The sequence below is a fragment of the Pagrus pagrus genome (assembly GCF_965226575.1).
Source record: "Pagrus pagrus genome assembly, chromosome: 17".
Lineage (NCBI taxonomy): Eukaryota > Metazoa > Chordata > Actinopteri > Spariformes > Sparidae > Pagrus > Pagrus pagrus.
The window spans coordinates 28,334,121-28,351,217 of NC_140201.1; the positions used below are offsets into that span (position 1 = coordinate 28,334,121).

Below are 17,097 nucleotides of genomic sequence, written 5' to 3' on the forward strand. Positions count from 1 at the left end.
ACAGTCCGTCAGCAGGGCAGAGGAGAGCCATTAGTACAAGCTACAAAAGTAGCTAAGTTGGCTAACGTTACATATTTCATGAAAATAACAAATCCCCCCGAAGCAAAACAACTAATTACCTGTCCAACAGAAAGACAGCAACCTCTGCATCACTTCTGGAAGTGCTACTTTAGCTTCATTTTCTCTGCCATCGTTCTCTTGCTAACTGTGCTAACTCTTCTTCTTCTGCTGTTGTTTTATGGCTGTTGGCAAACAACTGTTAGGTGTGCATTACCGCCACCTTCTGACCTGGAGTGGATCTCCTGCTAACTCCATATCATGGATGTATTATTAGTGGATACAGGACCGGAAAATGGCCGCCGTTAATTTTTTTTAAATTTTTTTTATGTTAACATTATGTATTATACAGAGAGATAAAGGTGGACAAAGCAGACAGGGGGATAATGTAAAGGAAACAAAAATGACAATGACAATACAAATAATGACATTACATATAAAAACTAAATAAATAAATAAATACAAATAGACATTGCCAGATTTGGAAGAATCCATTTACCTAGTAAAAAGTTCTTAAAGAGGGGCTATGTTAAATCTTTCAAAAATACAGTTCGTTTTCATAGCTTTTTTATTTTTAATGTCTTTTATTGTAGTTGCATATTGGAGAATTTCTTGTGTGAAATGATCCAGGCTGGGTTTTGATTCTGTTCATTTTTTTTTGTGGATATGAAATTTGGCCAAGTACTACCAGTTGTATAAAGAATGTTGTGTCTTTGTCCAACTTGTTGTTTTCAAAAAAGGTAAAAATGTCCTTTTCTTGTAGAGTGATCACTTGTCCAGTTATTCTTCTTATGAAGTGTTGAATGTCAATCCAGAATGTTTGAGAGTACATGCATTTATAGAAAAGGTGCTGTATTGTTTCGATTTCTTGTCCACAAAAAACACAAAAAAAATCCATATCAATTTTGAATCTTTCCAGAGTCTTTTTTGCTGGATAAAAATTATGCATTATTTTGAAAGACACTTCTTTTACTTTGTTACCAACACAGAACCTTTCACCCACCAGCCAAGCTTTGCTCCAGTTTATGTTATCATAAAAAGAGTTCCAGTAGAACTGTCCTGCTGGCAAAGTTATAGTTTGTAAGCAATTTCTAATAAATTTATTGGAGCATTGTTTCTTTGAAATATCTATCATATCAATGAAGATGGTACTGTTAACTAAGACCTCGTTGGAGACTGTTGAGCCTCTGAGGAGGTGCAGTATGCCCCTTGGTATAGCATCAAAAATAATAGCATATTCTCTTGGTGATACTGGTAACTGGAACTTAGAGAGAAATTCATCATAACGCAGCAAGTGTCCTTCATTATTAAGAAGTTGACTTACTAAAATAATACCATGGTCAAACCATTTTTGATAAAACAGAGACTTGTTTTTGTACAGAATGCTCTCATTATTCCAGATATACAGGTTGGTTGGTGAAAAGTTATGTTTATATATCAGTTTCCAGGCAAGTAAAGCTTGTTCGTGAAAGTTAGATAGTTTGATAGGTAACTTTTCAATCTTATAATTGCATTTCAGTAAGAATTTGATTCCACCAACATCATTAAATACATGTTTAGGTAAGGTGCTCCAGATGTTGTCATTCTCTTTGATCACATTTAATAACCATTTCACTTTAAAGGTATTGTTCAATGTTTCGAAACTCAGCACCTCCATTCCTCCTCTACTCTTGGGGTTACACATAATTCCTCTCTTTAAATAGTGACACTTATTTTTCCAAATAAAGTTAAACAAGATTTTATCAAGGTTTTTACAGACTGCAGGAGGCATTGCTAAAGCTAAAGATACATAGACCGACCTTGATATACCTTCAGCCTTAGAGAGAAGAACTCTCCCATTAAGTGTGAGGTCCCTCATCAGCCACATATTGAACCTTTTGCTTACTTGTTGCGTTATTGCACCATAGTTAAGATTACATCGATTATTTACATTTTTATCAATCACAACTCCTAGATAAGTAAGTGAGTTTTTAACAGGAATGTTGTCAAATTCTAACAAATCACAGTTTTTGATTGGAAATAGCACAGATTTATTTAAGTTCATCTTCAGGCCCGATACAGCTGAGAATTCTTCGATACATCTAATAGATTTACCTATCTCTTGTCTGTTTTTTATAAATATTGCTGTATCATCGGCCAGTTGAGATAACTTAATGCCGCCGTTAATTTCAACGGAGTTGCTCGCCTGGCGCATACGCCGAAAAAGTTTCTGACTTCCGGGTTTACTTCCGCGTTATGGGGCCCATAGAGCATGCGCAGTTGAGTCACCCCCCATGATGCTCTGGGGCCTCCCATCATGCCCTGGGGCAATGAGAACGAGCAAATTGCGTTCTGGATAAGCGCCGCGCGCTCATGAGTGCTTGTGGATGAGTTTGAGCGGTAACGACAGATTTACACAATCAAATGATGGATTTATAGCGCACAACAACCGATGATGTTCTCAAAGTCATGGTTATAGACTACACGTGGTTAATTTGTGTTGTTTTATTATTTCTAAGTAAGGATAAAACGTTGTTCTCCGCTGTTTTCCTAACCCTCCTCCCGGTCGTATGCATTTGTTTCAGCGAAGTCAATCGGTGGATCGATGGATTATCATATTCATGTTATGTTGTGTGTATTTGTGTAGTCCGATCTGTCATAAACAACCGATTACATGTTACGGGGCGCGTTTGTGTCGCGGACTCACGGTGCCACAGAGATGGGAACCTTTTTTTTTTCTGTGGCCAGAGCGACTGTCTGTTTAGTGTTTCATACTGTACACAGTGACTCAACTACATCACACACTTATGGCACTATAGTCTACACATGTGAGACACAGTAATTATGGCACATGTTCCACCAAATACTAACAAAGTGATACAGCATGTCCAGTCTCCTCTATTCAGGATCCTGACTCTCCCTTTCAGGCGGAGCTGCTGTGATGTGTGCGAATCCAATAAAGTACAAATATCTCTACCGAAGTGCAAGTGCCATTATTCATGTGCATTAAGTTGATTGTGTATATGTATAAAAAATAATTGTAAAATATTTCCAAGGCTCAAACAAATCTGTCCCAAGTAAAAATTGTTTAATTTGTGATTACAGTCTGCAAACCTGAGAAAAATAGTTTGTAAGAGCCAAGTGAGAGAATAACATGTGACTGCATGTTGACTGTTGTTTCTTACTTTCTTTAAATAGAGAACGCTTTGACATTACTTAAGTAAAATGTGCATTTCTTAATTAATTGTATCTTATATTTTTCTATTTTATTCATCTTTATTATTTATTGCGTTGTAGTTTATACTTGCATCATCATCAGTATGCTCTGCTGCAGACTGCATAATTCCAGGCCATCAGACTGAGACGGTTCAAACCGTAATAAAAGGTCGTTATGACAGGATGAAAAGGATACTGAACATCAGTCATCAGACCCTGGTGACACACATCACCGACACTATCACATGCATGGTAAATAACTTTTAGACTTTTCCACAGCAGTGGCACTGGCAGTAAGTGAAAATGCGGTCATTCAGCGGGTGATTTAACGCCAAAATACCTTTAGAACTGCATTTAAAATACATGCCATTAAAATATGAAACTTGTATCACAACGCTGTCTTGAAAAAGACTCACCCTGGAGTCATTTAATTCACTTTTCCCACCACGTTTAGCCCCGTTCAGAGCTGTCATTCAGCCAACAGGCATCCTCGCTCCCGAGACACAGCACGACCGCGCTTGGGAGTGCACGCACACAGCTGTGACGTCACCATGGAAAATGAGACTTTGGGGGGGCTTTTCTGGCCTTTACAAAACTTTTTGACGGTTTAAAAGTCCATGACTTAAAAATATGGAATACAAAGATTAGCAATTAACAGTGGTGACAGCTGGAGGTGTCCTGAGAACAGTTTTACAGGCTTCTCTTTTACTATTACGGCTTATGGGAAAAATGCTTTCTGGGCCCCATGGGATTTTTTGTTGCAATACCGCGAGTGGCCACTGGAAAAAATCGGCGTGCCTGCTGAGAGGCTTCGTCATATCCAGGTTATATTATAGATCCATGCTCCATATGCAGTGTGCTGAATATATCCGGCAACAGTGACAAGTGATGAGTGTGCGCAGGGAGGAGGGGGGGGACAGAGGGGGGTGCAGGCAGGACGAGACATGAAGGCATCTTATTGGTTCTTTCAACTCGGACCGAGAGGGAGGGATTGGTCAGAGTTTTTACAGGCCTGCAGCTGCCACAGAGGTCTGATTTTTTTCGTTCCTTTTTCTGAACACATTATGTATGGACTACTCTCAGGGTGGGAAGACCATTTCACCCAGTATAACAAAAAGTGTTTCTGAACAGGATTACCAATACCTTTAAGTCAACTCAAATATTTGCAGTTAATATAACTTACAGTTTTCTGTTAAGGCAACTCAATTATTATCAGTTACTATGACTTAAAGTTTCCAGTTTTCAAACCACAGGAATAAGTTCGCAGAACTTAAAAAAATAAGTACACAACCACACATTTTTATGTTACCAAAACTCAATGTTTATTAGTATTTTTGTCATTGTTTTTAAGTACACAGTAGTCAAATATGTTGAGTAAGTATACTTAAAACCATGTGACTCAAAACTTAAATTTTTTGAGGCAATTGATTGCCTCAATTACATTGAGTATAGCTAACTTAATACATCTAAAAGTCATAAATATCTGCTACTAAACATTATTTTCTTGCCTGCTTCCTTTTAGCACACTGCAATTTTGAAATTAAATAGAAAAATAAATAATAAACATTTATAAATTATGATAAATAATAATACCTTAATTAAATTATACATACATATACAGGAAAATGTTTTACTGAACATCTTATCACTTTGAACACAACACCAATTCAGTCCCTTTGTAGTGGGGAGAAATAAAACAGACCATACATGGAAACTGTATGGGTGGACTAAACAAAGGTAAATCCTAAAACATGTTAGTATTTTGATGAGCTGTTTACATAATACACAGTAGTATCTGTTAGTTACTTAAGGAGACTCACTGTGCAGGTTCTGAAAACTCCAGAGACGTCCTCGCGTAGATACACAGGAAGGGTGTGGAGAATGGTAGTGCGCTTGGTGTGGATGTCATGCATTTCCTATTTCCAGATAAAAACAGAATTGTATATAGTGAAGAGTTTACTGAACAAAGCTGATTTTAAACAGTCAAATCAGAACCCATGTCCACAAATAACCTGTTCACATCTTTAATGCAATCAGACAAATAGCAATCACAACTAATTGTAAAATTCAAACAGCTCATTTGAATTACTGAACCTGTCCAATATTCCACTGGTTCAACCATTGAAATGTGTAATAATCTATTTACCTGTTCATCATGGATTTTTACATTTTCAGCCAGGGCATCTGCTGTCTTCCCAGTTTTTGATGCCTTCTGTCTGAATAAGGTCATCAGTCGAGGAAGATGGCGGTCAAGCTCAGCATAGAATGTGTTGGGCAGGTTCTGATTCGTAATCCGCTGGAACTCTGCATACAACTACATTGAAATAACAGCAGGAAGACAATACAGCAACAACAATTAAACAGCTCAATTTGAAGAATCTCACACACATTTATAAAGCAGCAAATAGCTGCCAAATGAGTAAGAGTTACAATTTTCACTTTAAAGAGAGCGCTCATCCATATTACCTCAGACTCTATTTTGAGAGCAGGCCAGAGATCCATGAGCTCGTTCACTGGTGGGCAGGACATCACCATGGTCTGTCGGCGCAGAGGAAATGTGGTCTCCATCATCTTTCTAATGATCATGTTGGAAACAAAACAGAACTCCTTATAGTTAAAACTTGATATATCAATAAGTGAATTACTATTAGCTTACCAAAACATGGTCATGGACTACAGCTAACACTTTAAAATGACAAGATGTTTTCCTCAAAACTATTTGTTTTTATAGCGTCTATAGATGGAAAATAGCTTAAGTAAACTTGGTTCAGTAGTTGGTTAGTTAATTAGTTTTTAACATATTTTTAAGACAAATCTTGAGTGAAATTTTGGACTCACTTGTAGATATTTCTTTTTTGCAACATTGTCTGAGAAAAAAACAAAACAAAAATTAATTTTATTTATTGGTATTAGGTACAAAATGGATTACCTGTTATCTTTATCACGTCGTAACTCCTTGAAACTGGAACAGAGAGATGCAAAGGCATAAACTGATGAACAATTAAAAAGCATCCAAACAGTGTCAAATAATAAATACTTCCATTTATAATTTTTCCAAGTTAATGATCAATCCCCAAAGTGTGAATGCATCACCAGTCAAGCTACTAAAGCCATCAAGCAAATTTAAATTTACTGTAAAGAAATGCAACAGTACTTGAACTTAAACTGCATGGTTAAATCAACAATAACGCTATTTCTACTAACTAAAGCCTTACTGCGCCCCTAGAAGCTACAGAAAACGCGGACTTGCAGTGTAGAAACTCAGTTTGAGCTTAAAGAGGCCTATGTTCTTTTGCCGTCCGTCATGGCATCCGTATCTCGCGCGCGGGGAACGTGACGTCACATGCAAAGGGTCAATAGTTTAAAATGCTGGCGTTTCTAACAAGAAAACGGCTTGAAAACAATCTCACTGCACGCAGGTACCTCTGCAGTGTGTGTGACTGCGGGCACAGCGGGGTTGGTTGCACCATGAGACATGAGAGGGGGGTTCAGTTAAATTTTATAAAGATTAAAACACTTTGTTTTATGCTCTAGTCGACTGCCTATACCCCCTATGCCAAGAGCCGGCCCTGCCACCTCCTCTAGGACAAGTATCCAACATTTTAAACTGCCTCATTACAACAGGTAACACACAACTGAACACCTGCTAGGCTTGCTAGCACAATGTTTCCTTCTGGAAGCGTGGCAAAGCACATAAAAAACACGGACCCGCCATTTCTGCTATTTTTTTCGACACGCACCCAAAATACAACTAAATGTTAGTATATTAACAATATATGAACATTCAAAACTTACAGTAAGTCCAGTGAGGCTGACTGTTGCCGCGTAGGTCCAACTTGCAGTCCTCCGTGCTGCTTCCCGCTGCTCGTGCTCAAAACTTTTCTTCTTCTGTGTCTTCCCCCCCCCCCCCCCAAAGAGCGGTAATCAACCAGTGTATTGTGCGCATTAGCGCCGCCTTCTGCTTCTGAGGGGGAACCAGAGATTAAGCCGGAATAAAAATTGGTCCCTGCAGCTGCTCAACACTTAATGGGAAAAAAAAATAAAATAAAAATAGATGTATATATATATATATATATATATATATATATATCCAACATTTTTAAACTGCCTCATTACAACAGGCAACACACAACTGAACACCTGCTAGGCCTGCTAGCACAATATTTCCTTATACATATATATATATATACATATATATACATATATATATGTATATACATATATAACATAAATGTTTATAAAATATAATAATATATATATATATATATAAAATATATATGAATTTTTATAAAATATAATATATATATATATATATATATATATATATATATATATATAAACTGATAAGACAATAAATATTCAAATAAATACATTTTGTCTTCCACTAATGTATTGAGTATTTAGACCTAATGCAGTTAAGACCATTTGCCCCAATCAGATTGTTGCTGTTGTTTTATTATATATTCATATTAGTCACATCTCTGTTACATACGTTCCACTACTATTATTGTAATGCATTACTACATACTATCCTTACCATTAATCACTACTACTGTTATCACTAGTAATCACATTTCCATGTGCTTTTCATTATTATTGCTGTAATACATCTTTATGTACTTTCACTCCTGTCAACCATCGCTTATAATTGAATACATTGTGATCTCGTTGATCTGCTCTGTACATGCGACATCTATTGCACGTCTGTCCGTCCTGGGAGAGGGATCCCTCCTCTGTGGCTCTCCCTGAGGTTTCTTCCGCATTTTTTTTTCCCTGTTAAAAGGGCCTTTTTTTGGGGCAAGTTTTTCCTCACTCGAATCGAGGGTCGAAGGACAGAGGGTGTCGTCTCTGTACAGATTGTAAAGCCCTCTGAGGCAAACTGTGATTTGTGAATTTGGGCTATACAAATAAAATTTGATTTGATTTGATTTGATTTATTATGATTGCAATTTATTTGTTATGATCGATTTTACTTATTTGGTGAAGCACTTTGACATTTTATTGTGTTTTAGCATGTGCAAGGCCTATTATTAAATTCCACCTATTTAAAATAATAGAAATAAGAAGACTTTACCATTCTTATATGTAGGCCTACTTAATGCTATTAAGTTGTACTTAAGATGTGTTTTTAAGTTATGCTTACTTAATAAAGAAATAGTTAAATGTAATCAAACATTATTAGTATAAATTACTCAAAAACAAAGAACATGTTACACAAACTTGACATAATTAAGTTAGTAGAACTTTTTTAAAACTCTTAGTATGCAGTACTTAATCTATTTAATTAATTTGAACGTTCGGGTTTACAGTGCACAATAAACCAAAGGCTTACAACTACCCTATTACTTATAAAGGGGATGGAAAACTAACAGCATTTTAACTGACATACAAGCAGGGAAAACACAGCCAACAGGTTAAAATAACACCTGAACAGGCCTGACACTAACTTTCCAAATGTCCCTGATGAATTTAAGGAGGGAGTAACATTAACTTACTTCGACTCAGCTATTTACTGATCATTAAACAATGCTACTATCGTCCGAAGTAAGCTAGCAAGTTAACACACTGCTCCAACAACGGTAACTACGATGCATTAAACTATTAATTTAATTTACTTCATCACATTATCGTTACTGTACCTCTTTCTTTTTCACGTTTTTCTTCCTCTAATTTTCCTTCTTTTCCTTCCCTGGGCGCCGGATGGTTTCAGTCTTTTGGACATTGTGGTTCCGCTACAGGATCAATAAATCTCTCTCTTGGTCTTGGGGTCACGGCCCGGTCAGATTCATATTTAACAGGCTTTGCCATGAAGTTATGTTGCTGTGGGCTTATATAATATTTCAAAATAATAGTAGTTATAGCACTGGTAAAAAATAGTCTTTTTTTTTTTTCTCCCCATGTTTGCGACGCCCCCCGTGGATGACAGCACCCGTAACATTCACCTATACAGCCTATGCCAAGGGCCGGCTCTGGTGTTCACTGTCTGACAACTTAACAGGTCCTTCACTCAACAAAATATAGAGAAATGTCCCACAAAGCAATGTTACATGACCAAACAACAGTAACGTAGTAACTGGTAGTGTCTTTGGCAACTTATATGAGGAAAAAAATACTGCAGTTATACGTGGAAAAGTCTCTGTCCTACCGACTCTAACTCACCAAGTGTTAGTCGCGGTAAAAAAAAATCACCGCAGCAGTCAGCCCTCCCGACCAAGACTTCAGTGAACTTTCCCCCAGAAGGGTTAGGGTTCAGGATCTGGATCTCAATCACAACACATTATAACAGCATTCATGTGATTATAAACAGTCAGCGGTACATGTTTAGATTAACAGGAGGATACCGGGGGAAACACGTTGAAAAAAACACACAGACGTCATCATCATGATGTGTACCGTCACACCTCTTTTGGATCCGCAGTGCCGGCTTTCTGTGTGAATCACACTGGTTCGTCTTTATGCCGGAGCTGCTTGGCTCTGTGTGAACAAACAATGGCAGAGAATTGGCGAACTGCCGCTGCGGCGATAATGCGGCAGCTCTGTGTGAAAAGGGCTAGTGCCATCTGCCCTCTTTCAGGAAGAAAGTAAGGAACTCTTGTGTACAAAACTAATGATTTTATATTGTCACTTAGCGGAAACATGGACTGCACTAAAGGCTACAGTGACTCACTATCGCCCCTCAGGCTAGGAGGTATAATTCCAAGAAGGGACAGCTTGAGAGGCTAGAGAGGCTACAGTAACTCATTTGCCCCCCGGCCAGGTGAACTTATTACAAGAGGAGACGGCCCGTACCTGGCTGCTTAGCAGTGGATATCTCTGCAATACAGTACATAGGCATCATGGACATAACACCAGATCTGTTACTTCTTCACACTCTTGATAGGGTTGGTTCATTTTTTAAATGTTTTAAACTAAAATTATGTCCAGATCCAGTGGTGGACAGTAACGAAGTAAATTTACTTAAGTACTGTACTTAAGTACAGTTTTTGAGTATCTGTACTTTACTTGAGTATTATTTTGGGGGGATACTTTTACTTTCACTCCACTACATTTGAAGGACAAATATTGTACTTTTTACTCCACTACATTTCTATTGATGCTCTCGTTACTCGCTACTTTTGATCTTACGTCAGCTGATGATTTGTTTTTGCAAAATTCAGAGAAAATAAACTGTTTCTACTGATTCGCGTATGGTTTGTCTTAGTCGTATTGCCGTACGTCATGAGCACCCGTGGCCTTATCTCAAACCCATGTTTGAGATTTTTGTCACAAAAACTGATTCGTTTCAGTTTAAATGTCTGTTGTTCTTACCGCGGACCAATTATATCACGGACTACAAAGACTCGTCTTCCAACCGGAAAAAGCATGTCGCGGTATGTAAAGTAGCTACTAACGTTAGCGAGCTGAATGTTTGTGAAAGAGAGAGAGAGAGTGTGTGTGTGTGTGTGTGTGTGTGTGTGTTCGCACGCGCGTGTGTCTGTGTGTGTGTGTGTGTGTGTGAGAGAGAGAGAGAGTGGGTGTGCACGCGTTAGTGAGGTGCGGCTGTCTTTGATGTGGGTTATCCGGCTCATTTTTGGCTGTGATGTATGATATAAGTAAAGTAAACTAGCCAATAAGTTGTTTATCTGTAAATGTCAATATAAGTTCTTGTAGTGCCTACATCTACATCTTTTTTATGTAGAGAAAGCATGGATGTCAGATGCAAAAATACACTGAACTGACCGCAGCTGTCTGCAATATATTTCACTTGTTGGTGAATGCAGCTGAGTCTGTGTTCTGAGGCTTCTTGCCTTTATTTGCTTATTTTTGAGCTATAAACTGTCTGTAGCAGAATCGCATCAGTGTATTGTATAATGACATTAAGCTACTTTCCTTTCCTGTATTTCCTGAGATATTTTTAAAATACTTTTACTTAAGTAATTTTTTAAACAAATACTTTAGTACTTTTACTTAAGTAATATTTTGACTAAGCTACTTTTACTTGTATTGGAGTAATATTTGACAAGGAGTATCTGTACTTTTACTCAAGTAGTGAAGTTGTGTACTCTGTCCACCTCTGTCCAGATCTAACAAAATGCACCTTTAATGGTTCTCCTTGTGAATAATACGTAATTGAAATGCAATGCATTCTTGTAAACATGTAAACTATGTTTTATCTGGTTACTGTACTAACTGTAGAGTGGGGTTGTCCGATTGTTAGAGGGTTGGTGGTATCGTCCCTGGCTCCTCGGGCAGTTCCTGAAATGGCCTCTGGCTGCAAAACTGAGTCAATCCTCAGAAGAGCCCATTTTAAAATGCTCAACTTTATAGTAGAAATAAACATGTTTACAGCCTGGTACAAAAAACTTTTTTGGTTTCCATAGCTAATTTAGCCTGAAGCTCATGTCATCTGTAGGGAGGGTCAAATTTAAACACACTCATTTAAATTATATCAAGGCTCAAAGTTATGCATAATTAGGGGCGAGGTCACTTTGAGTGACAGCTAGCTGCGAGCTCTTTCACCTCACTTAGTTCCACTCACTGATCCTCACCTCTCAGCCATGTTTGTGGTGTTGATGCCTTTTTGAAAAGTTTTAATGCGAATATCAGAAAAATAATATGACTTGCTGTGCAGTTGACTGGACCAACAGACAGGAGGGAACAGACAGATGCTGGTGTTTTGAATTTACAAATGACCCTGTTAGCGTTAACCTGCAGACAGCTGCTGGAGCTGGTAAGTTTCAGACTAAACAGCTGGAGTTGAGGAGAGCAGGAGTTTGAAACATTTTTCTTCCAATTTATGAAAGTTTTCACCCCCATCTGACTTTTCTTTTCAAGGTGAAACAGTTTGTCACTGCCATCATTCCTTATGGTTCATCCAATCAGTCACACTCGTTCAGTTGAGTAGTGCTTTTGTCTTTTTGGTTTAAGTGAGCCACTTCTCAGCTACATGCTCTTGTTGGGCTCAGGGCTAAACAACTGTTTATTTGAGAAACTCTCAGTACACAGTGTACAAAACTGCTGATTGTTACCAATTACATGCAGCAGTAACAGGGTCTGGGTGAAGGTCAGAGGTTAATAAAGCTTTGTATCATGCAGCCACTAAACGCCCTGCACTGTCTTCAACACTGAGACAAGGAGTCTGGTGCTTGGTTCAGCTCTGTCTTTCTTAACATGTTCTGTGTCTCAGCAAGCGAGTGATGGCAGTCAACAGACACACACAGAGTGTGCTCTTGATCTGACAGATACCAAGAGAACAGGGCCTGATGTTGTGGATTAGAAAGTGCTGTAATTCGTGACCCAGCTGGTAGCACTACAACCTGTCTGCCAGAGCACAGTGGACTTCTCCAAGCCCTGCTGCAGACATGGGTGTACCATGTGTGCATATGCATGAGTAAATGACAGAGAGAGAGAGAGAGAGATTTTTCAAGAAAGCTGACTCGACTCTATCTGGCATGAAGGGCTCTATTACAGGTTCCTACACTGTGGTATAGGGGGCAAAATGTACGATCTGGCTAAATCAATGTATTTGGAAAATATGTGTGCTGTTAAAATTGGAGACAAACAAACTGAATTCTTCACCCAGAGAAGAGGTGTCGGCCAGGGTTGCAATTTAAGTCCGACTTTATTAAATGTGTATATAAATGAACTTGCTGTTGAGTTGGATCAATGTGCTGCTCCTGGCCTCTCCCTCCTAGATAGAGAGGTGAAGTCTCTGTTTTATGCTGATGACCTTGTTCTACTGTCTCCTACTGAACAAGGACTACAGCAGCAGCTGGACATAGTAGAAAAGTACTGTCAGAACTGGGCTCTGGCAGTAAATATGAAGAAAACTAATGTCGTGATCTTTCAAAAACGCCCCAGATGTCAGGAGAACAAACACCAATTTACCATAAATAACCATATCATTGAACATAGCATGAGTTATACCTACCTTGGTATAACCATTACAGCATCGGGGAGTTTCAACATGGCAGTGAATGCACTAAAAGAAAAAGCTCGAAGAGCCCTACATGCAATTAAAGCTATGGTCTACGATTTGAAAGATTTGTTATTATTATTAACATCATTTAGATGGTGGTTATGACCCAATAGTACCACCTACACAATGTGGAGAGTAAAAGGAACCAAAAAAATCCATTCTCTCTAGTGTCTGTAAAACTGAAAAGAAATTGACCAATAGGAACCATCCGGCCCGGATGGCTCCTATTGGATCAATTTTCCGATCCAATCCTCGCTCACTCTCCTGCTCACGTCTGGTCCCGACCCACTTCCGCATTTGAAACTACAAGCGGACGAGAGGTTTGTTTTGCCCTGAGCTGTTCAGCTGCCTCTGCTTGCCCCACCACAAAGAGTCAAAGAAAGAAAGTCTGTCACTGAAAAGACACAAACCGGAGATGTGAAACAAAGAGGGCTCAAACCGAATAAACACCGGCTCATCGTTTGAACGGTGGCGAAAGGTCCGTGAAGATATGGACCCGGTGCTGACCTTCGTCTCTATTGTGGATGTTGTGACACATAACTTTCATGCCGATGCTGCTGATGACTGTGAAAGCTGCCGTTAGTTTGTTTCTGTTATTAGACGTGCCTGTCGCTGCAGTATTGTCAACAATTGTTTACTTGTTCGACGGAGACGTTAGCCTCTATGCTAGCATTGTAAGCTAACAACAAGTCTGAGTAGCACCGAACAGCAGCTGGGACACACACAGGTCTGTTTTTCAGCCACAATGTGGAAGCGATCGTTGTGATGAAAGCTGGCGGCAGCATCTGTTAGTCTCTTGGCCCTCAGTAACTTTTAGAAGTGGCTAACTTAGCTGTTGTAGCTGATTACGTAGCTGTAAGGTAACGTAGCTGTAGCATGCTAATGACGTTACGCTAGCTTGGCTGTGGAGCTTAGCTGTGGACATTGTAATGACTTACAAGATTTACGTTAGTTTCAACGTGCATTGTAGTAACTTTATCTGTGAATCCGACATCGTTACTCCGCATTCAAAGCTGGGCTGTATTTGGTTTCTGCCGGCTTGTTGCTCTTGGTGCTTGTTGCGGGACGTATAAAGTTCGTTGAAGAGAAAAAAAAAAAAAAAAAAAACTTGCTGCGGGAGGTATAAAGTTCGTTGAAGAGAGAGAGAAAAAAAAAAGCTTGTAGCCGGAGGGGGTGTGTCGCGGGACTCCGAGGGGAGAGCGATACGAGCTTGGAGGGGAGGGATTAAGGAGCACAGAGGGGAGGGGTGTGTGTGTGGGGGGGATGCTTTTTTCAAACCTTTCTCAGATCGTAGACCAGAGCTTTAAGAGAAAATTGTATAATTTCCAAATTCCAGTCAAAGTCCGGCTTAAAATATTTGATAGTGTCATCCAGCCCATTGAGCTGTACAGTAGTGAAGTCTGGGGTCCACTCAGTCATCAGAACTATACCTGCTGGGACAAACATCCAACAGAATCTTTACATGCAGAATTCTGCAGACACATTTGACACGTACACAGAAACACACCAACAAATGCATGTAGAGCAGAATTAGGCAGATACCCACTGATAATTAACATTCAAAAGAGAACACTCAACTTTTTTAACCACCTGAAATCCAGCCCCCGAGACACCCTCCACTCCAAAGCCCTCCAAACTCAAGAGCTGAGCCCAGAAAAGAGTCAGTCTATGTCAGTTGGTACTGAGGCTAACTGCCCCCTCTCAGACACAGTCTGACCAGCCTCACAACAACACTGCTCTCCAAACACCAATCAGAGTAAAGCAAATTATAACACAATGTAAAGAAACCTATCTGGAACACTGGAAAGAAGAAACTAAAAGCCAAAGTAGATTAGAATGTTATCTAGCCCTAAAAAGAGATTATGAATCAGCAGAATATCTCTCTACTGTCAGAGATAGAAAGCAGAGACAGATCCTCACCAAGTACAGGCTCAGAAACCACAAACTGACAATCCAAACAGGAAGACACAAACAATCATGGCAACCAAAAGAAAACGGAACATGTGGTCACTGCTCGACAGGTGAGGATGAGACAGAGATGCACTTTCTCCAACAATGTAAAACATTCAACGAAACGAGGAACATTTACTTTAATAAGTTTAATTCGGTAATCTCAGATTTCAAAGAGCTGAATGACCTCTCAACATTAAAAATACTCCTGGGAGGAGGAGACAGGGCATATCTTGCTGCCCAATATGTGTCAACATGCCACAACCTGAGGGACAGTGAATGACCGAGACACACACACACACACACACACACACACACGCAGGCAAACGCACACACACACTGTATATACTGTATATATAATTAATGTAAATCAATCTTGGTGTTGTGTTTGTGTTGTTATTTGTTATGTTCTGTCCGAATGTTTGGACAAGTTTTGTTTTGATGCTTTGGCAACATTGTTGTAAAACTTTCATGCCAATAAAGCCCCTTTGAATTGAATTGAATTGAATTGAATTGAACTGAGATAGAGAGAGAGAGAGATAATGCGCTAGGCACACTCTCTGAGTAATATGACACGTGTTGAGGGCCTAAGAGTAAGAGGCAGGTCTACACTGCTGGGATGAGCACACTATATATAGAGCAGAGCACAAGGTTTACTGGCAGAACGACAATCAGTCGACGGGGGTTAGGGTTCACTTACAGCTCACTTACAGGCAGCACAAGGAACTCACTGCTGGTAAGCATGTGGTTTTTCAACTATTTTTGAAAATAATTCTCAGAGAAAGAGCTGCTCATGAGGCAGATACAGACTCTTTAGGCAACTTTGATATCAGTGGGTAGAGCCAAAGCATAGTTACAGATAAGTAGTGGTACTGAAGCTCGGTGAATAAGCTATTCTGTATAAGCTGCTTTGTCTAACGCTCTTGCATGGAAAATTGAGTTTTTACAACTTGGGCTCATTCCTGGGTTATGATCCATTGGTTATGATTAGGGGTGAATAATTATTATTTTATACATTAGGATTGAGGTGCTGTTTAAAACCTAAAAAAACCCGAATGCAATCATTTACAAATGAACTATGTTTACTGACAACAGTTTTAGAAAGTGTTCCTGAGCTTGTGTAGTAATATCCTTTATACAATGTGTGTGACAAAGTGATGAAACTTCCTTTGCTTGTGAACACTGAGCCTTTCGAGGATGCTCCTTTCATTCCCACTATGATCCTATCACCTGTTACTAATGAACGTTTACCTGTGGAATGTTCCAAACAGGTGTTTTTGGAATGTTAAACATCTTTCTCAATCTTTTGTCACGCCTGTCCCAACTTGTTTGAAACCTGTTGCGGCATCGAATTCAGAATAAGCCTATATTCACAAAAATCATTGAAGTTCATGAGGTACAACATTAAAAATATTGTTTTTGTTTCCAATTAAGTATATTTCAAAGGATTAACAAATCACCACATTCTGATTGATTTATGTTTTACACAGCATCCCAACTTTTTTTGGAAACAGGGTTGTTCTTGTACAATTACATTTACATGCTGTTTACTTTCTGACATTGTTACTTGTGTTAGCTTAGCTTCCTCTTTATCGCTAGCCAGCTTACTTTGTCTCAAGCTTCTGAGGCTGATGAATTTTATGTTTCTGTCTTTTATTCTGATTCATTAGATTATCTGGATAATTATGGAAGAATTATCCTAACTTTATTCAAGAGCGTAGATTTTCAGTTTGAGAGCATGATTTCCTTCTTTTTCAGTGACATAGCTCCTTCTCATGCTCAGATTTATTCTCCTCATGCTCACATTTTGTGCTCGCACTGAGATGTATGCTGCTTTCTTTCAAAATGTGTGCTTGAACTCAAAAATCACATTCTTGTGCTCACATTTCTTCTTCTTTCACACAAAAATTTTGCTCGCATTCAAATATCTCCTGTGC

At 39.0% G+C, this 17,097-nt stretch overlaps 2 protein-coding genes across 5 annotated transcripts in view; one reads left to right on the forward strand and one right to left on the reverse strand.

The window, feature by feature from the left end:
- Positions 1 to 305, reverse strand: part of LOC311272472 (ankyrin repeat and MYND domain-containing protein 2-like) — a 72,787-nt gene extending 72,482 nt beyond the window's left edge. For 2 of the 3 annotated variants that reach the window (XM_084378908.1, XM_084378907.1), the window contains exon 1: positions 120 to 305. In XM_084378908.1, coding sequence (XP_084235034.1) covers positions 120 to 150 — 31 coding nt within the window. In that variant the 5' untranslated portion in view covers positions 151 to 305. The remainder of the gene's footprint in view (positions 1 to 119) is intronic. The other variant, XM_084378903.1, reaches the window with a different exon arrangement.
- A 13,612-nt stretch (positions 306 to 13,917) lies between these two features.
- bzw2 (basic leucine zipper and W2 domains 2) overlaps positions 13,918 to 17,097 on the forward strand; it is a 41,675-nt gene continuing 38,495 nt past the window's right edge. Inside the window, exon 1 of one of the 2 annotated variants that reach the window (XM_084378632.1) lies at positions 13,918 to 13,937. The gene's annotated coding sequence lies outside the window, so the exon portion shown is untranslated. Of the gene's footprint in view, positions 13,938 to 15,829; positions 15,897 to 17,097 lie in introns of those variants that run through there. The other variant, XM_084378631.1, reaches the window with a different exon arrangement.